This window comes from Podarcis filfolensis, assembly GCF_964270895.1.
Source record: "Podarcis filfolensis genome assembly, chromosome: 12".
Classification (NCBI taxonomy): Eukaryota; Metazoa; Chordata; class Lepidosauria; order Squamata; family Lacertidae; genus Podarcis; species Podarcis filfolensis.
Genome location: NC_139614.1, coordinates 7,434,228 through 7,455,474, shown reverse-complemented (window position 1 = coordinate 7,455,474; position 21,247 = coordinate 7,434,228). Strand labels below are relative to the sequence as shown.

Sequence of the window (21,247 nt, the reverse complement as noted above, 5' to 3'; positions counted from 1 at the left end):
AATGCTCCAAGGGTTGCATCCCTTTAAAATATGGGTTGCGTTATCCACCCGTTTTTCAAAAGTGCAGCATGTCAAAAAGATGGATTTTAGCCCGTCGTTTTGTGTTCTAACCTTGGAGATTAGTAAAGCAGTCACTACCCACCCAATGCCTGTACCTGCCCTTCCTAAATGCAACAAATAGCATTTGCAATGAGGTTTCCCAAACAAGCTAAAAGGCCACGGGCTTTGCTATGTATAATATATAGTCAGGGTCAAGCCTGCATTCTTATCTGCTCTCCACTTCCACACTTAGAAGACTGCTGCGGGTTGAGCAGTCAGGCCAAGGGATGTATGTGTATATTTTGTCATATGCGCTACAGCAGGCCTTCCCAAACTTGGGTCTCCAGGTATTTTTGAACTACAACGCCCACCATCCCTAGCTAGCAGGACCAGGGATTATGGGAATTGTAGTCCAAAAACATCTGGAGACCCAAGTTTGGGAAATCCTGCGCTAGAGTGATGACACCACAACTAGTGTAAATGAGCTCTAGTCTGGTTATTATTTTTTTTACTATGGGTACCAACTGATGCTGGTACATACCCCCCAGATGTACCCATGTTGCTGGTAAACTGCCAACTTTTAATCCATAGTACCAAAAGTGAAAAGTTTTCTAGCGCTGTATGTAATAATGCATGCCTTGTAAGCAGTATCATACAACTGGCTTATTCAATACACTTTCTCTCTACGCCAGTTATAGAGGCTACCTTTTAAGGTAACATTAAACAAGTGTGCTCATTTTCATTGGCCAGATGTCACATGTTCCAGACTTGTGCCCTGGTCTGTGCTATAACCATACACTCAATGGTCCCCACCCACCAAATTTATCTCCTGAGAGGAAAGAGAATCAGTTAACTTAATTGAATGATGGAAAGCAAAGCACAAGCCTGGCCTCCTAACCTGCAGTGATTGTGTATGTGGCGAGAGAACCCACAAAGGCACTGCAGTTGTCTATAGTAGTAGTAGCATTGGTAGTATGTAGTAATAATATTATTTTTTTATATGCCGCTCATCCAACTGGGTTGCCCCAGCCATTCTGGGTAGCATCCAGCAAATTAAAACATCAAACACAGCAAAACATCAAACATTAAAAACTTCCCTGTGCAGGGCTGCCTTCAGGGATTCCCACATGACAGGGATAATGTTGCCAGCCTTCATGTCATGTTTGCAGACATCTTTGTAATGCAGAGTTGGTCAGCCAGCTCTCCAATAGGAACATGTGGACATTTTCCTATGAACATGTCCACATGTTCATTCTGTGGATATGACCAAGCCAGCATAGATGTTGCTGAGACAGGACTGTGAACATGCTGGGAATGTGGACTTGGGAGAGACTTTGTCCAAGGCTCTGTCCTGCCACATGATACCCATAACTTTGGCCGCCATGGTAAATCTTCCCATTTTGCAAGCTGCCTTGAGCACTATGGACAAGGCAGCATTCAATTAAGATGACAATATTGGCCAGTGTGGCATAGTGGTTCGGACTGAGTCCCTACTCAGCCATGAAGCTCCCTGGGTGACCTTGGGCCAACCAGTATCGCTCAGCCTAACCTTCCTCGCAGAGTTGCAGGAGTGCCAGCTTGGCCCCGCAACCGTGGGTCCCTGGGGCTGTGGGTGCCATGCAACATCATGCATGGCCCTGGCACCGAAATCTGTGGGTGCCTTTCAGAATTCCTGGAGGTGAGGAGGGAAGTCCTAAGATTCAAAAGAATCTTGCTTCATTTGCAATGTTTTCAAGAATGTTAATTGTGTGATTTTGTAAAACCAAATAAAATTATTAAAAAAAGAAGGAAAAAAGAAATCCGTGGGTGCCTGGCCCCTTCATGGGAAATTTTGTGGCTGCTCCAGGGCCCTGGCAGCTATGCAGGGTTGCTGCTGCGAGGACAACAACATGGGGAGGGGGAGAACCACGCGTGCCCCCTCAAGCTCCTTGGCAGAAAAAAAGGCAGTGTACAAACATGATACAGAAAGAAATGTGCAAGCCTCTGGGCTACTGCAAGCAAAGTCTAATTTGTCTGTGCCTAAATGATGTCGGGGATGCGGTTGGCACTGTGGGTTAAACCACAGAGCCTAGGACTTGCTGATCAGAAGGTTGACGGTTCAAATCCCCGCAACAGGGTGAGCTCCCGTTGCTCGGTCCCTGCTCCTGCCAACCTAGCAGTTTGAAAGCACGTCAAAGTGCAAGTAGATAAATAGGTACCGCTCCAGCGGGAAGGTGAAGGGTGTTTCTGTGTGCTGCTCTGGTTCACTGGCCAATAAAGCGAGATGAGCTCTGCAACCCCAGAGTCGTCCGCAACTGGACCTAATGGTCAGGGGTCCCTTTACCTTTTTTAATAATGTCGAGCGTCAGAACAACCTGACCACAATAAGGAAATTTTGCCCATGGTATGACTATTTTCCACCTTCCCATTTCGACCATCTGGCACCCTATCTGCATAATCTAGCAATTCTAAAATATAGACATGCTTTTGCTCTCGCAAGATTGAATGTATTGCCCTCGACTGTACTAGAATGACGGTTCCAACAGATTCCACACGAAAAACACTTATGTCCCTGTGGACATGGCAGTATTGAATCGGTGGCGCATGCCCTTCTGGCTGGCACTCTTTTTAAAGACTTGAGGAATGAGGTTATCGCCCCCCTTTTATTGTCCATTCTGGGTCGCCCAACCACTGCCCCAGTGTCCTTTCTCTTGGCAGATCAAGATGAGCAGATGACAGCAAAGGTTGCAAGCTTTTTAGCTGGGGCAATCAGGATTTGTTGCTGTTGTTCAGTCGTTTAGTCGTGTCCGACTCTTTGTGACCCCCTGGACCAGAGCACACCAGGCACTTCTGTCTTCCACTGCCTCCCGCAGTTTGGTCAAAGACATGCTGGTAGCTTCGAGGACACTGCCCAACCATCTTGTCCCCTGCTGTCCCCTTCTCCTTGTGCCCTCCACCTTTCCCAACATCAGGGTCTTTTCCAAGGAGTCTTCTCTTCTCATGAGGTGGCCAAAGTATTGGAGCCTCAGCTTCAGGATCTGTCCTTCCAGTGAGCACTAAGGTCCAGTGGCATAGCGTGGGTTGTCAGCACCCGGGGCAAGGCAAGTAATTTGCGCCCCCTAACCCGTGGATTTGCGCCCCCTAACCCGTGGATTTGCCCTAACCCCAGATGTTGCGCCCGGTGCGGCCGGCCCCCCCTGCACCCCCCACGCTACGCCACTGCTAAGGTCCACTATTTGACTGCTGATTCAGGACCCTAAAGTGTGTTTTATTGAAATATACTCAGAGTCGCAAAGTGATTTCATGCTCTTTATTCAGCTCATAGTGGTGAGGAGGAATGAATGAAAGTCCCCTCAAAGTATCTGCTTTATATACATTATTTACACAATGGGCTGCACATGATTGGCTAATTCTGGAATTCTACTGTAAGCCAATCAGGTTGTGGATTCACTTCTATCTGGAGCATGATTGGGTGGTTCCTGCCAACCAATCATACTGCTGCATTGTTCTAGGACCAATCAGAATGCTGCATTCTGAATCCTATTGTTCTAGGACCAATCAGACTGCTGCCTTTTGGATCCTATTGTTCTAGGACCAATCAGACTGCTGCAGTTTGGATCCTATTCAACTCAGTACATAACACCTGCTGTCCCCTTCTCCTTGTGTCCTCCATCTTTCCCAACATCAGGGTCTTTTCCAGGGAGTCTTCTCTTCTCATGAGGTGGCCAAAGTCTTGGAGCCTCAGCTTCAGGCTCTGTCCTTCCAGTGAGCACTCAGGTCCACTATTTGACTGCTGATTCAGGACCCTAAAGCGTGTTTTATATAATCGACTTTTTATTTGTATATCATGTTGTTTTATTGCCATGGCCGATGGCTGACGCAAATAAAGATGAAGTCCTTCATTCTCTCTCTTTCCCCTGAGGTTTGCGGGGTCTGGCATTCTCCGACGGGCTGCACCTTTAAGAACAGAGCCCTGGCCGCCGGTTGCCAGGAGGAACCACCCTGAGGTAACCGGGGAAGGCGGCCGCCCTGTTTTGGCAGCTTCCCTTCGGCTCCCCGCAGCAGCAGCAGCCGCCTCTTCCTCCTCCTGCTCCGGCCTCTCGCGCCCGCGGCTCCCGCGCGCCATTGAGGCCTCCCCTCCGCGAGGCCCGGCGCCTCTCTCCCCCCCTGGCGCGGCTTCCCCGGCGGCCGCTACGGGGCGCGCTGGGCGGCCAGGGAGCATGCTCAGAGGACGGGCGCCGGCGGGCTGGGGAGGCCGGCCGCGGAAGGAAGCGGCGCCCGTAGCCCGCCGGTAAACAACGTCCTCCGGCGGCGGCGGCGCTGCTGCTGCTCCGGGGCTCCTTCATGGAGCGAAGGGGCAGCTCCAAGGGCGACCTGCACCCCCGCGGCTCCAGGGGTCCCGTGCTGCACATCGCGGTGGTCGGCTTCCACCACAAGAAGGGCTGCCAGGTGAGGAGGGCTCTCCTTCTTCTCCCCTTCCCTCTCCGTCCATTAAGCCTCGTCACCCGAGGTTCCCCCCCCCTTTCACGCGTGGGAAGCGTGGACTTGGAAGGGGATCCCAAGAGTCATCTAGACCGACCCCTTGCAGGGCACGGATCCTGCCCACAGCTGCCCTGCTGGGCGGGCTCCAACCACCAACCTTCTGCAGTGGCGTAGCGTGGGGGGTGCAGGGGGGGCCGGCCGCACCGGGCGCAACATCTGGGGGTTAGGGTTAGGGGGCGCAAATCCACGGGTTAGGGGGCGCAAATCCACGGGTTAGGGGGCGCAAATCCACGGGTTAGGGGGCGCAAATCCACGGGTTAGGGGGCACAAATTACTTGCCTTGCCCCGGGTGCTGACAACCCACGCTACGCCACTGACCTTCTGGTTATATCAGCCAGAAGGAGAATAATCGTGGAGGTGCCTTTTCGCCTTGGGCAAGGCGAGTTTTGTTTTGTTTTGTTTTGTTTTAAACCGCTCGGCCTATTTATTTACTTATTTTGCGAATAATTTGCACACCGCTTGATGGTTCCCCCCCCCCAAAAAAAAACCAAAACCACACACAACACCACCTCCAACGCAAAAGGAGGGTTTCTGTTGTTCGCCCAGGCTGGTCCTGTTTACACCTGCTTGCATGTAACACAGCCTTAAAAGGAAAATGTACATTACTGCAGCATCCTTGATTTGATTCGACTTTGCATTTTTACGCGAAGCGTCCTGAGATCATCGGATGAAGGGCGGTATGCAAATTGAACAAATAATAAAAGAAAATAATAATAATAATAATAATAATGATGATGATGATGATGATGATGATGGCTGTGGAGTGCAGATTTTAGTTTACTTGTGTGAAGAAGGATATCTACCATCAGTCTGCGACAGAGCATGAGATTCTTCATCTCAGGGTTGCAAGTTCAGGTCCCACATTGGGCAAAAGATTCTTGCATTATAGGGAATTGGATTAGATGGGCATCAAGGCCCCTTCCAAATTTACAATTCTATCATTCTGTGAAATAATCCCAAACATACTTGCTAGCTATAGGACTCGCCATGCAATCCTGTGCATGGAGGTAAGTAAAATGAGGTCTGGGCTCACCTCTGTGGCGTTAGACACATATGCCGGCAGAATTATCTTTGTACTTGCTTGTGGAAGGCATTAAATAAGGGAATGGGGCAGTGAAAGGGACTTTAAAGGGTTGTCATCTGAAATGAATGCTCTTGAAAGCATGCTCTCCTGTCACAGAGCCCTCTCTGCTGCTGAAGTTAGACAAGATGAGCTTTGACCAGGGTGGATTTGATATGAATGATATCGATTTAAATTACGATTTAAATCACTAGTCAGTAAGACTTGATTTAAATCTTTCTTTTTTTTTACAGAAAGACTCGTTCTTGTTGGTATAATCTTAATATTTACAACCAGATGAAGGTTTCATTTTTGGAATAATAAATTTTCAGAGTAGTTTTTACAGTTATATCAGAAATTACTGATTTGGTTATACTATTAGAAGTACATAGACAGATAATTATGAAATTATTGTGAGGTTTAATAAGTTAACTGTTTATAGTTGTAAAGCTTTTCTGCTGTACTTTATTGGAAGGAGAAAAATAATATTTAACTAAAAGAATAACATTATAGCATATGTATCCATGTTTGTTAACTGATGTGGTTAAACGGTTTTGGGTTTTTTAAAAGAAACTTAGACTGAGTTTTAGCACACATGAAAAACTTAAAACAAATCCTTATTTCCTGATTTGGACTATAATGTAACTTAAATAGAAAACTATCTTTAGAAAGATTTTTCCTCCAAAAGCATTTTATTTTTAAAATCCCATTTAAATAAAAAAAAATTTGATTTTTATTTTTATTTTATTTTTAAAAACCATTGCTTTTTATCCACCCTGGCTTTTCAGACACATTTCCCTCTTGTCCAGTACCCTGTTTCCAGCAGTGGCCCATCAGAATTTTTTTTAAGTCCAGAAGTAGGACAAATTTTGTTAGTTCCTGCATGGAGTGCATATAGATATATATTATTTTTTTAAAAATTGTACCTAAAAGTGGCCATAAAACCTGAGTAGCAAGTGAAAGAGTGTGATACTAGCTCAGCATGGCATCAGGTGAAGAGTTACAACAGAGACTTCTTCTTTTCAGTCATAGAATATTTTATTGTTCTCTCCCCCCCCCCCCTTGCTTAACTTGCAATATTTAACCTGCAAATAAAAAAGTACATTTCTTGAGCTGCAATACATTTGTGACATACTATGAGACTCAGGTATGGCCTTTTATGATGAAGCACATTTCTATGGCTAAGATCCTATACCTTGGAAGTGCCGTATGTGCTTTGAATTCAAGAGAGCTTCCTTCAACATAGACATGTATAGAACTTAAGTGTAATAAATATGTATATGTGTGATTTAAGGCTGTTTCTTTTCCATGCTTTATGAATAGACTATGTCATTTTTTGTTTGACCTTGTTTAAATAATATATTGTGCTTTGTGGGTGGGGCTGTGATTACTTTGTCTGGCATCAACGGAACTTAGTTTGTAAAGAAGGAATGACTCGATTTGTCAGCTGTAGTTAATATGCTGCACTTATGCACGGGAACATTTACTCAGTTAGAAAAAAAGATTTTCTCAGGTTTCAGACTCAAAAGGTTGTATGTTTAGCAGAAGGTGCCAAATTTCAGGTAGATCTGAAGAGAAGTGGCAGAACAAGTTGTGAGTATTAATCAGGTAAAGGTATCTGGCAACTTAGCCATTTTAAATGTAAAATAATGATTATGAATGGACAAAGACAGAAAATGGATTGTGAAAAACATGTTGCTAAACTTCATAGTCCTGAGAACATTGACTAGGGAGTAAAATTCACTACTGAACTCAGTGGGAGTTGTTTATGGGTAAACTTGCCTGGGATTTGGTCACAGGCTGGCTGATTCTTTTTGTGTGTGTATTAATTCAATTGCTACATTCCTTTTGTGTATTCTTATGTTAAGTTCACTCAGACTTGTGTAACATTCTTCCTGGTGGGCACTTAATTGACTGACGAAAGTTGGCACAGTTTGATCAGGTTTTATAGACATTTCTTGGAAAACGAGTTTTCTCCCTCCTGCTTCAACAGTAAGAGTTGTTCAGCCATGGAACAGACTCCCTTGGACTCTCCTTCCTTGGAGGTGTTTAAGCAGAGGTTGGAAGGCCATCTGTCATGTATGCTTTGAATTGAGATTCCTGCATGGCAGGGGGTTGGTCTAGGTCAGATGATCCCTTCCAGCTATGCAATATACAATGATTCTGTTCTGTGAACACTGTTTCTTACTCAGTGCAGACCCCTGTACTGTGTCTAAGAAGGCAGTTCTCAGAAACTGACCCCAGCACCTAACTGTTTGATGCAGCCAGCCAAGCGATGGTTGCCTTTCAGATTTGTTCGTTGTTGTTGTTTAGTCGTTTAGTTGTGTCCGACTCTTCATGACCCCATGGACCAGAGCACGCCAGGCACTCCTGTCTTCCACTGCCTCCCGCAGTTTGGTCAAACTCATGCTGGTAGCTTCAAGAACACAATCCAACCATCTCATCCTCTGTCGTCCCCTTCTCCTTGTGCCCTTCATCTTTCCCAACATCAGGGTCTTTTCCAGGGAGTCTTCTCTTCTCATGAGGTGGCCAAAGTATTAGAGTCTCAGCTTCACGATCTGTCCTTCCAGTGAGCACTCAGGGCTGATTTCCTTAAGAATGGATCAGTTTGATCTTCTTGCAGTCCATGGGACTCTCAAGAGTCACCTCCAGCACCATAATTCAAAAGCATCAATTCTTCGGCAATCAGCCTTCTTGGTACTAATTATTAAATTCTGCTGCCTTTTCCCGCCCATCACACAGATTGTTACTTTCCAGGCAGTTACTGTCTCTCAAAGCAGCACACAGAATAGAAAAAGAAAAGGAGATAAGCCTTTCCTTTAGGCTTACAAACTAAAAAAAGACAAGGCCCATAAGAAAAAGGGAGTAGAGAGAAAAAGGGCAGAAGAGAGATCGGTTCATTAAGACCAAAAGAAGGCAGTGATCCATAAGAGAGCATATATATCCTGTTTGGGCAAGCTGATTGTCCCTTAGTGCTTATATTGCTATAGTGATGGGCTCTTGTTCCTTTGACTGATGGATGGAGCCAGAGAGTCCTTTCCCCCCACGTATCTGCACTCCCAGGATAACAGACAGCTGCAGCTAAGTGGTCTTTCAGGCATGAAAGAGAAGAAAAGTGATCTTCCTGCTAGTGTTCCTTCTGTGCTGATGGATGGAGCAGGTTGGTGTCCTTCTTGCCTTTATGCTATTCCTGAGAGGCATAGGGTATGTGAGCTTCCCGTGGCCCCAGCGCCCCTAGCTGATGGCAGAAGTTAGAGTGCACTTCCTTTCTTCAGTCCTGTTCCAATACTTTTTCTAGGAAGGCAGTTGAGGCAGAAACTGACAACAATACCTGACGGTTTGGCATGATAAGTCACATGATGGTTGCCTTTCAGAGGGACCATTTGTTACTGATTAAATTATACTGCCCTTTCCCATCCAATACATAGGTTATTACCTTTTTGATAGCTTTCCCTTCCTGAGTCCTGGATAGCTCAGTTGGTTAGAGTGTGGTGCTGATGATGCCAAGGTTGCAGGTTCAATCCTTGTATGGGGCAGCTGCATATTATTGCATTGCAGGGGGTTGGACTAGATGATCCACAGGGTCCCTTGCAGATCTACAATTCTATGATTCCAAAGAACTATATACCAGTGGTGCTTCGTGTTTATATTTCCCAAATAGCAGCCCTTCTGCTGCAGGACAAACAATTCTTTGAAACTGAAAGGAATATCAAATGCTGTTTGTTATAAGGTACACACTGTATTTCAAAAAGCGAGAAATCCCACAGGGTATACCTTGGGTGTGTCTAAAGTAGCCCTTTAACTCACAGGTAATTGAACTATCATTAGCTGTCTTGCTTCCTCACATTTATAAGACCAATTATATTTCTTCTCTGTAACTGGTTTGTGGCAACTATTTTCCCAGATGTGGTAGGAACTTGGAGGTTGGGTTACTATAATATCTTTGCCATAATACTTAACACACATTATTTAATGTTTCCCCTTTTCTTTTCTGCTCAATCACACAATTTCCCTAAAGATGTAAAGGTTACTTGTTTTATAAGCAATTTTGGACAACATTCCTTGAGAACAAAAATATACAATATATTATTTGTCAAAGCTCCAGTTTGAACTCATGTTTAGCTACAAGCTTGATTCTGTAATTGGTTGAGCCCCTTTTCGGTCTGTGGGTGCCTTGTCATTTGTAATAATTAGCCTTAGCTAGAGCTAGCATTGCATAAGGCACCAAATTCATTATAAGAAGGAGGATAAATTGAAGCTGTCCTGCAGAATTGATGAGCAGAGCTTATGAAATCATAATCTTTCTTCCTCATCGTTTCAAATACAAGCATAATGTGTAAATAAGCCATAATAGACTTCACTTTTTTAAAAAAGGTAAAGGACCCCTGACAGTTAAGTCCAGTTGCAGACGACTCTGGGGTTGTGGTGCTCATCTCGCTTTACAGGCTGAGGGGGCCAGCATTTGTCCGCAGACAGTTTTTCTGGGTCATGTGGCCAGCATGACTAAGCCGCTTCTGCCGCAACAGAACACCGAAACCAGAGCAGCGCATGGAAATGCCATTTACCTTCCCACCGGAGCAGTACCTATTTATCTACTTGCACTTTGGGGCGTGCTTTCAAACTGCTAGGTTGGCAGGAGCTGGGACTGAGCAACGGGAGTTCACCCCGTCGTGGGGATTTGAACCGCTGACCTTCTGATCGGCAAGCCCAAGAGGCTCAGTGGTTTAGACCACAGCGCCACCCGCGTCCCACTAGACTTCACTTAACTTGTTGTAAATCTCATCTTTTTTCAGGGCGAGAGTACACAAGGTGGCTTATGTAATTCCAAAATAAAACAAACTGATAAGTAAAAATAAGAAACCTTTTTAAACAGCAGCAGAAGTATTACTAAGTCTCTATCCTGTGTACCCATTTGTACAAAGAAAAATCTCAAAGGTTAAGCAAAAAAACTGGGCATGCTCACAACAAGCTGTGCCTTCAGTTTGATTCAATCCTGACAAGACATAAAAATGGTCATATAATTAGGCTTCAGTCATTTCTGGGGCATGGGACGCGGGTGGCGCTGTGGGTAAAACCTCAGTGCCTAGGACTTGCCGATCGCATGGTCGGAGGTTCGAATCCCCACGGCGGGGTGAGCTCCCGTCGTTCGGTCCCAGCTCCTGCCCACCTAGCAGTTCGAAAGCACTCTTAAGTGCAAGTAGATAAATAGGGACCGCTTTATAGCGGGAAGGTAAACGGCGTTTCCGTGTGCTGCGCTGGTGCAGGCTCGCCAGCTGCAGCTTCGTCACGCTGGCCACGTGACCCGGAAGTGTCTTCAGACGGCGCCGGCTCACAGCCTATAGAGCGAGATGAGCACACAACCCCAGAGTCGGACACGACTGGCCCGTACGGCCATTTACCTACATTTATCATTTCTGGGGCATTCTTGAGTTCTGTATTCCATGGGTTACTGTCCCTGCTATGAATTAGAAATTTGTTCCTGACACAACATGGAATAAAGTTCTTACCCGATGACTGGCAAATTGCTCCAATTAGAGTGTCATAATTTCTGCTCCGATGCCTACCTTGTGACACTGATGTTTCCCATTCGGATAACTGCCTTTTGTGAATATGCCATAAGGAAGAAAGAGGTCATCTGCTTTTGAAATTGGATTAGGGAGATCTGTGGTAGAATCTTATATTAGCTGCATTTGCATTCCTTGATGAGCTTTTTGTATTGAAGCTATTATCATTGAATGATGATTCTGCAAAGAACTAGGGCTTTACCCATTTATTTTCCCAAATTAGATTTCCTGAAAACAGGGCTGTTCTATACTTGCATTACTCTGTGGTTTAAAAAATAAAATATAGTTCTTAATTGTGTTATTTTAGTGAATTAAAAAGTTGCTTTTTGTGTGCTGAGGTACATTTTTAAAAGAATGACAAAGCTATATCTTTATGAAATTTTAGGTGGAATTTAGAGGCAACAAACAGGAAAGGATTTTGGGAAGAGCATAGTCAGCCTACATCTTGTGGATCTTCTTACACTAGCGGGGTCTGATGAACAAGCAAGAGTTTTTTGCACGCAGAGTCTGGTTCATTAATTTCAGTGTCATTTTTTGTGTGTGTGTAAGAGCCTGACAGAACTTGGACTTTGACCACACCTTAACATGGCAATAATTCCCTAAATTGGTCTTACTTAAAAATATTAACTACTTCACCACCTTTTGGAGGATTTTGCTTTTTTAAAGTGGAGGGGAAGGAGATGGTCTGTATTTCAACCCCACTTCTGCTCTTAGGAATTAAAATTCACAATCTAAAATGTTCCATTAGTGAGTACAAAGGGCAACACCATGGGAGGAATGCCCCCTTGCTATTTTGAGAAATAAACTGCATTTGCACAATATTGGCCATTTGATATATGCTGTAATGTGTCTTAATGAATTTGATCTCTTCACTAATACCACTGTTTTGTTTTGTTATCCCTGAATTTCATTCTGTGCATTTTATAGATGTTCCTGTGTTCTAGCTTTCAACAAGTTTGAGGTTGTTGTGAGCGCTGCATTAGCTGGCAATCTCTTGAGAGGGATATGTACAATAAGCAAAGGTTTATGGAGGATTGTCAGGTGGTTTGTTTTACATATTGATGCAAAGCACATTCATATTTACAATTTTCCTTAGAGAAGGGATGCCCAATGTGGTGGTATCCATTATCCCCCATCATCCCTAATGTCTTAGACTTTCACGCTTGCTTGTTTTTCATGTTGGCTGGATTGATGGGAACAATTATTTCTTTTAGGGAAAAGAAGCACAAAGGGGTTGCTTACCCATTGTTCACTTAGATATCAGGTTACTGGCTGCTGGGTTTGGTGGGTCAGTCTTCTGTTCCCCTTTAGCAATTCACTGAACATAACATGCCTGTTTGCAGGTTGAGTTCTCCTACCCTCCCCTAATCCCAGGAGAAGGCCACGACAATCACAGTTTGCCAGAGGAATGGAAATATTTACCTTTCCTAGCATTGCCGGATGGGGCTCACAACTATCAAGAAGGTAAGGAGTCATTTGGGATGGTTTTGACCAATGTTATGTTACGTGAACAAGCACAGAACTGGGCACTGTCTGGAGTATTCAGCACCCTTAAAATCTCAGCTTTTTATTTTATTTTATAGAAACCAGGTTTCTAGCCCCTGCGGCTGCAAAGGTAAGGGGCAAAATATTCCGCCGAGAATAAATTAGGCAAGGCGACAGACATACGCAAGTTTGGTACATAGACTAGTGGGCACACACTAACTAGTTAATGTTTACCTGCTTCTAACTGCACCAAGTGAAACATTCCTAGATGTCGCAGCCCCAAATGCAAAGGCAAAACACAGCTGCTGGCCAATCTGTTCCTATGGCAACAAGGCATTAGTGCATAGTTTTGGTAAAAGCAAAAGTAATGGTTACAAAGCTATCATAGCAACAAAGCAATCAGACCTGTTCAGTTGAAAGCATTCTCCTGGGTATCTCTGCTCTCTGGCTGTAAAGTGTAAGACAGCTGTTCTTAGAGGAAGTGCTTTCTTCTTGTAAGGCTGCCATTCAAGCTTGATGTTCTTTGCCGATTAATACTGACAATTTAAAACAAAAAATCCAAGAAGCTTAATTTTATATCTGTAGAACCTTGGTCAGCAGCCTTTTTCTTCATTTGAAGTGGGAGTGAGAGATGGTGGACAGGAGCCCCGTCCTGGCCAGCTCTTAAAGCAGCTGACAAGCAAGTTATTAGCAAACTTTTCTCTATACCTTTTTTGCCTCGGATTTGGCAGGAAGCATGCTTTAAGGTGCCAGATTTTGGCTTATCCTGATGCACTTCTGACAGTAAAGGCTCTAACTGATTAGCTAAGTTTGCAGAAGGTGGGGCCTGGAATGTTCACTTAAACAGGAAACTTAAATTGTTTGCTGTCCATCTTCTGTGCTGAAAGCAAATGTCAGTTTGGCTGGGATTAAAACCTCACATATGGGTGGCTGTGGTGGATTGGGAAATCCTGGGAGGAAGTGAAGGCAAAGTGACTAAAGGAAGGGTGCATGGGTCCAAGCGGTTTTCTGTTTGCCCTGCCGCTTTCCCCAGGAAAACCTCTTTACTGCTGAATCGGAAAACTCTATTGACATTTGCTCCGATTCAGTGCTGAAGAGCAGGTTTTCCTGCGGGAAAGTGGAAGTGTGGATGAGCCCTGAGAAAGAGAAACCCTGGGGAGAAGATTAGAGGCAGTGTAGAATGATAAGAAGCAGCTGATGAGGCTCTCCTATGGGGCAGGGCTGGAGAGATTGGCTGGTCAACAAACAGAGTGATTAAAGAGAGTTCAGTAAAGTAAGGAGCATAATGAAAAGCTGGAAGCGAAGGAAACCACGGGTGGTGGAGGTGTGAAGTTGAGGAATGGCCAAAAAAGGTAGGCCTCAGGCAAAACTCCAGTTAGGGCCTAGAAACCGGAATAGTTCTCCTTACCAGCCAGAAGGAAATAAGCCAAGAAAGGAGAGAGACAAAGAGACTCATTGACAGAATTGGGATCACAGGTTGGTTGTGGTTTCTGCTGTCATTGCAGCATTGTGACCCGGTGATTCTGAGAGGGTGTCAAGAGTCAAGGAACGGTGGTGGTGCCAAGTTTCACCTGCGGATTTCAACTAACCAGCCAGGTCTTGGACAGCTGGTTTATAGTTCTCTGGAATGGGATAGGGAGCAGCAGCTGCAAGATACAGTTCCTTATCGCTGCTGACTGAGGTGCACTCCTGGCTGTTACAAAAAGATCTATTGATGGATGAGCAAAATTAATTTCCCCCAGGGCAGTAAAATAGCTTCAGCAGCTCTGCATGGTAATGTAAAATACTCATGTAGACCCATGCTCTACCCATTATTCCACACCATAATGTTTTAGTTTTCCTGGACATGTTAGGCTAGCTACCAAATTGGCTCTTAGGTTGATATCGAACAGGATAACCCTGTAGAAACTTTATACCTCTATGTGATACCTTTAGTGAATGCTAAGACCATTTCATTCCTCTTTCAGACACTGTGTTTTTTCACTTGCCACCAAGAAGCGGAGATCGAAGTACAGTGTATGGTGTCTCATGCTACAGGCAGATTGAAGCTAAGGTAATTATATTGCTATTGTGTGAACATTAAAAGAAAAAAGGTCTTGTGGAGGAACTTAGGTAGCTTCTCCAACTTGGCATCCTCCAAATTTGACCATTTGTACAAAGTACTGGTGCAGCTATTGGTATAATGTGAACATTAAGTCTTTGAGGCCCTTGATGCAGGGTAATATTCCTCCTGAATCTTTTTATGTCAGAGTCTCTGTCATATGTTTGAGCTTTTTTCAGTTCTTGTGAATTGTTGGACTTAGCATTTGGCAATTGTCGAGGAGCTTTTCATAGTGGCCTTTGTTTCAAACAAAATATAGTTAATATAAGCCACAGTGAAATGATAAACCATGGTTAAGCAAAACAAAAGACTCTGAATTCCTTCCTGTCACATGGGAGGAGGAGGAGGAATGCATGAGCCTAAGGCTCTCCTGAGCTATGGTTTGCTATGATGTGCAAATATGAACATGGAAACATTAGCTAAGAATCCAGCTGCAGATTTTCTGGCCTGTATTGATACCATGAATGCAACTGCAGGAGTAATGTTCATTGTTTACACGGTGACTTCTCTTGATATCAAATATTATGTGGGTAGTGATGTGAGGTGAGAATATTCTCCAGAGAATATTCTCCACAAACTGTAAATTCTAATGTAAGAACCAGTTTTACAACCCACATTAAAAAAAATCTAGTAAATAATAAGTCAAGCTGTGATATTGCCAGTGTAAATAATGAATAATGATTTTTTTGATCCAGTTACATTACTGGGCATTGTGTCATTCACCATTGGCAGTTCTGAAATGCGAGCTACAGAAAACATTTATTTATTTAGTTAGTTAGTTAGTTTTAAAAGTGCTATTCATTTAATTTGATGAACATTTGAATTCATATGTATTTCAACTATATGTAATAGCGCTTTTTTCTATTTTGGTGTGACCTTATTCTTAGCAATTCTATACCCTTGGCCATATAGTGTGCTTTTTTTACAGAAAGTGGCCTTAATGCTTTGTACACTTAAAATACCTAGGCCTAGCAAAGAATGTGAATTCACTGCATTGCCCCATTGAATAAAAGTATCTGTACAGTTTTTGGTTGCCATCTGAGCAAGTTTACCCATGAATAAATTTTCAATGCATTAAAATTCCATCTTTTTCAGTGCATTAAAATGAATATTCTCCTATTTTAAATGAAAATTCTCTAATACTCTCATTAATCGAGAACAGTCTCGAGAATATTCTCCAAAAGATTATTCTCGAGAATTTAACATCACTATACGTTGGAACATATTTTTTTACTTTCTGTCCAGTTTAGTATACATTTAGCTATCAAATAGCACTTAATCTGCAACAAAATATCCAATAGCCTGGGATTCATAATCATGTGTGTTTTAACTTCTTGCTCCATTACTGGATGACTAACTCCTCTATTTACATAAACCCAGAGAGGCTGATAGAGATTATTTTGTTGATTCATGTTTAAATTAGCAGTTGGATAAAGCAGGTGGAAGTTGGCCATGAGCATTAACTATTAGTTTTCCAGGAGTTTTATATTTAGAAATAGAGTCGTAAATATATGTCTTCCTTTTGTGGGAGAAACTGATTTGATCCTAACCTAAGAGATGTAACTCGGGTGGTATGACTATGAAGGTTTTGATATATTTGGTAAAGGCAGACCATTTTTCCTTTCTATGAAATGATAGTTTTAAAATGACGAGTTCCTAAATTATTCATTTATATTCTAATATTGTTGCCCTGTCATACTCCAGCAGCATTTATAGTCTGTTAAGCCTCTGCAGCGATTTCATAACTCTAACTGGATATCACAGGATATTACAATAAAAGATTTATGGCAATGGAACTACTGTTTTATTTCACTGTGACTGTTATAATTTTACTGGTCTTGTCTTCACTTACTACTATTTCTGCATTTAAAAAACAGACCTTACATTACATACCTGTCCATCTACACTCCCTTGCTTTTTTGTGCAATTTGGGTGAATTATATGGTGGTGGTATGTAATTTTGGCTAAGAAAGCAACTGACTTTGTGACTCAGTTCACACATGATGCAAAACCATGGTTTAACGTTACAAAGATGAGCCTGTGTGAGTGTTAGGTTCACAGTCCCATGCATGCTTTCCTGAAAGTAAGCTCCACTGACCTTGACTGGGTAGATCCATGCATAGGATTGTTTGCCCTGTAAGGATAATATCTGCTTCAACATTCCTCTTACACAGGAAAAGTGCCTTATTTTTCAGAACTAACGCATGTCTTCACATGTAAACTTGTGGAAGCTTCATAAATACATTAAAGTTGATATGATTACTGGGGGTGCCAAAAATGTAGACAATATATAGAAAAGGGATGGATCTCTTCTTTTATTATTGTATTCAAAGCAAATCTTTTCACTTGGCTTTTTCTTATTGACCCCATCTTCTCTCCCTTCTTTTTACCTTCCTTCTCTTTTCTCCATAACATGCCTAGTGCTTTATTAGACGACATGCCTACAGGCAGAGCTTGTCCTATTTTTTATTTTGTAGAGTGCTCAGTTGTTTTTATGAATGCTGCGGCTAAATGAGTATTTGTTTCTTAAAAGCGGATGTGTAAAAATACAGTAAAAGCTTGTTCTCTCTTACTCTTTTTCAAAGGCCTTGAAAGTACGGCAAGCAGATATTACCCGAGAAACAGTACAGAAAAGTGTCTGTGTTCTAAGTCAGCTGGTAAGAGATAGTTACATGCCTTAAAAATAGCGTGTTTGGGGATCTTTCTTTCATGTTAGGCACACTCCTGTTGAAATCCAAGACAAAGGCATTCTTTCAAAACTGTATTCTAGTAAACAGAAAAAATGCCATTTGCAAGCTCTTAAAATGACAGCATTTCTAATTTAATACATCCCAGAGCATTTTCCCCCTTTAGCTTTGTACGAAAGTGAAATAGGACACACCACACTTCTGGTCACACTCTTTAACATCGTTCAGATCTGTGAGGTCCATCACTGTACAGTTGAGGAACTGAATCTGGAGCATGGTTTGCCCAGCTCCCAACCCTAGATCCAGAAATTCAGCTATTAGTTAACTCTCCCCCAGCATGCCTTTTCAAGTCACACCTCATGTAACAACTACCTGATGTGAAATACTTTTTGTGAGTGTGTACATGATACTCAAAGTTAGATTCTGGAGTTGAATTGCATAAGGAGAGAGAGAGAGATTCCTCATGGAGAAGTTGACTTGCGCAAGCAAAGCTTATTTATGTTTCTTCATGTATTGCATTTTTATCCAATCTTTACTCAGAGGTGCTCAAGGTAGTGTGTGTGGTTCTTCCTGCCCTGTTTTACCACAACAGCCCTATGCGGCAGGTTAGACAGAGGGTTAGTGACGGGTCCAGACTCACTTGGTGAACTTCACGGCTGACTTGAACATTGAATTTGAACCTGAGTTTGGTCTAAACCACAGAGCCTAGAGCTTGCCGATCAGAAGGTCGGCAGTTCGAATCCCTGCGACGGGGTGAGCTCCCGTTGCTCAGTCCCAGCTCCTGCCAACCTAGCAGTTCGAAAGCTCATCAAGTGCAAGTAGATAAATAGGTACTGCTCCAAGCAGGAAGGTAAACAGCATTTCCATGTGCTGCTCTGGTTCGCCAGAAGCGGCTTAGTCATGCTGGCCGCACGACCCGGAAAAACTGTCTGCGGACAAACGCCGGCTCCCTTGGCCAGTAAAGTGAGATGAGCGCCACAACCCCAGAGTCGTCTGCAACTGGACTTAATGGTCAGGGGTCCCTTTACCTTCCCTGGTCCAACACTGTAACTCTACACCAGCTCTCAAATGGAGCAAGACAGCCCAATTTTGCCTGTATTTTACCACATTACTCTGATCAGATAGGAATACTATCACATTCATAAACTATTGCTCATTTTGACAGCAGGATGACTGACATAGTCAATCGTTACAAATAAACTGTTACCTAATGTATGTGTAATTTGTCATCAATTTGAGATCAATATGTGTAATTTGTTTTGAAGGGTAGCTGTTTTTGTCCTTGACTGTCTGCCTGCCTTTCTTGATGTAACATGATGATGTGTTTTCCTTTCAAGCCTCTGTATGGGCTACTCCAGGCTAAGCTGCAGCTAATTACACATGCCTATTTTGAAGAAAAAGACTTCTCTCAAATTTCAATACTTAAGGTAAGTTTTCTGTATAGAAATGCAAACTCTTGTGTGATACTGATCTGTGAACCATAGAGGGCCTTCATTATTATCCATTTGATTCCTAAACTTTAAAATCAACCTTTCTTCATTTCTACCTGCATAGCTTTCCTTTCCCTTGAAGCAAATGGGGAAGCCCATGCAGACTGAGAGATAGGTGAACTCACTGGAATTCACAGCCAGAATAGAAAAGAAGACCCTTAGCTTATATTATTTGCATTCAGAAGGTTTCTTTTTCTTGATTTTCTTGTTTTATCTTTTTGCAAACCACTTTGAGGGGTGGGTGGGTGCACACGCGTTTAAATCAAGCAGCATATTCTTTTTATGAAATAAAGAAAATAGACCAGGGGATGTGAATGTTGTGCTTTCCAGATGTTGATGAACTTAATTCCCATAATCCCTGGACATGGACCATACCAGCTGGATGCAAGTTGGAGTCCAACAGTATCTCAAGTGGACTATGTTAGCTACCACTGGTGAAGACCCAGGGGTGGTCAGCCTTGTGGTATCCTTGGGGTTTTCTTGCTATCACCCTGAGCTCCACCTGCTGCAAAAAAGGCACACACTTAGAATCAAAGAATTCTGACCCTGGGGTTGGTTTGTTTTTGAGGCCCAGAACCTCACAGTCCTTCCCCACCAAAGTCCATTCCTGGTTACTCCAAGCTTTCTTCATTTCAGCAAAGAGCCATTTTTGTTGCTACCTTTGTTTAATAGTTGTGAGTCAGAAATGCTTCTTGATCTGCTGAAAATTACCCAGGGATCTATTAGGTAGGACCCAGTCTACTTTCTGCCCATCCCTGGTGTAGCCAATACTGAGCTAGGTAAACGAGTGGGTCTGCTCAGTTTAAGACAGTGCCCTGTATTCCAAGATCAGCCTTTCAATCCCCAGGTATTGTTGGACTACAACTCCTGTCATTCTTAGCCAGCATGGCTAGTGGTCAGGGTGTAGTTCAAGAACATCTGGGAACCCATAGTTGAGAAAGGCTGTCCTAGAATGAGCCCAGGGGATCTATGTGTTATTTTTCTCAACCAGTGCTTTCCCCCATGCCCCATTGCAAATGAGAGGGTTTTCAAATGCCATTGGTGGTATAGCACATTAAAAAGGGTCAAAGATCTCATTGGGTTTATAGCTACTCATTGGGTTCTACCAAAGGATCTTTTTGGATTCCAGCTGAAGCCTCTGGGAGTCCATTGGATTGATGTCTGTGCATTTAGTGACTCACTGGAAAAAAAGCCAAGAATCTTCTTCGTAGCATAGTATTTTGGCAGATCCATGCTGTATGAAGCCTTTTCATTTCTTTTCTAGGAGATGCCTTTAAAAAGTGTTTTTAATTTCAAAATTTCAAAATTTATGGCTTTGCAGGAACTTTATGAGCATATGAATAGCTCGCTGGGAGGAAGCCCCCTGGAAGGATCACAAGTTTATCTTGGTAAGCAATATTTACTAAATAACACAACTGTTCAATTTTCATTTCCTAAAGTACTTTATTGGTACTAAAGTCTAATGCCAAGTCTGTGTGTGCCTAAATAATGCACTAATTATTGTGATTACTTTTCCCATCAGTCACGGGGCTAGATAAACCTGTCACTTTTCTCCTTTTACATAGAATCCTTGTCATTTTCGCTGCTGGGTGAGGAGAGCTGCTCAGATGCTTTTTCAAAATCATGTTTATTCAAAAGTAATGAGTGGATTATTAAAGGCCTATTAATAGGAGAAGGGCCAGATAATGTTCCTTCCTCCTGGCTTTAATGGGAGAAGGCAGTCAACTATTATTGGTAGTTAAAATCCAATTTGCATTTGTGATCAATGAACCATGTAAGCTCCCACAGATTCTTTGCCCCTAAGTGCTGGGAAAATAGTACAAAATCTTTTAATCCTGCTGCCAGCAGGTTTCTCCACATTTATAAGCAGGAAGGGTTGGTGGTTCTTACTAAGGTGTGCTAATTGTTTTGCTGTCCCTACTTTTAGGCCTGTCTCCACGAGATCTTGTCCTTCAGTTTAGACACAAGGTATGTTTCTTCCTGATGTGAATCCTGAAGGAGGTACATCTACTTCTGCCTTTGCTCTGCTTTTGACAAACAGTGAAGATGTATCAGCTTTAGCAAGGTTTATTAGGGGATTCATTCTCAAATGTATTAAGACCGCTCAGTTTGTAAAGGTTACTGTTCTGTGGTTGATAGTTGGCTTAGTTCGTTTGGGCTGGATGTGATACTTAATAGTGAAGGGTTGTAGCTCATTGATAGAAGAACTGCTTTGCATACAGAAGGTCCCAGATCCCCTCCCTAAAAACATGGAAAGCTGCTGCCAGTCAGTATTAGGGGACACAATTAGTGCCAGCACC

At 43.0% G+C, this 21,247-nt stretch overlaps 1 protein-coding gene across 1 annotated transcript in view; it reads left to right on the top strand.

Moving 5' to 3' along the window:
• The first annotated feature begins 3,990 nt into the window (after positions 1-3,990).
• The window catches only part of AVL9 (AVL9 cell migration associated), a 36,636-nt gene continuing 19,379 nt past the window's right edge, over positions 3,991-21,247 (top strand). Inside the window, exons 1-7 of the mRNA XM_083578012.1 lie at positions 3,991-4,467; positions 12,528-12,648; positions 14,637-14,722; positions 17,356-17,427; positions 18,795-18,884; positions 20,269-20,335; positions 20,875-20,915. Coding sequence (XP_083434138.1) covers positions 4,363-4,467; positions 12,528-12,648; positions 14,637-14,722; positions 17,356-17,427; positions 18,795-18,884; positions 20,269-20,335; positions 20,875-20,915 — 582 coding nt within the window. The 5' untranslated portion in view covers positions 3,991-4,362. The remainder of the gene's footprint in view (positions 4,468-12,527; positions 12,649-14,636; positions 14,723-17,355; positions 17,428-18,794; positions 18,885-20,268; positions 20,336-20,874; positions 20,916-21,247) is intronic.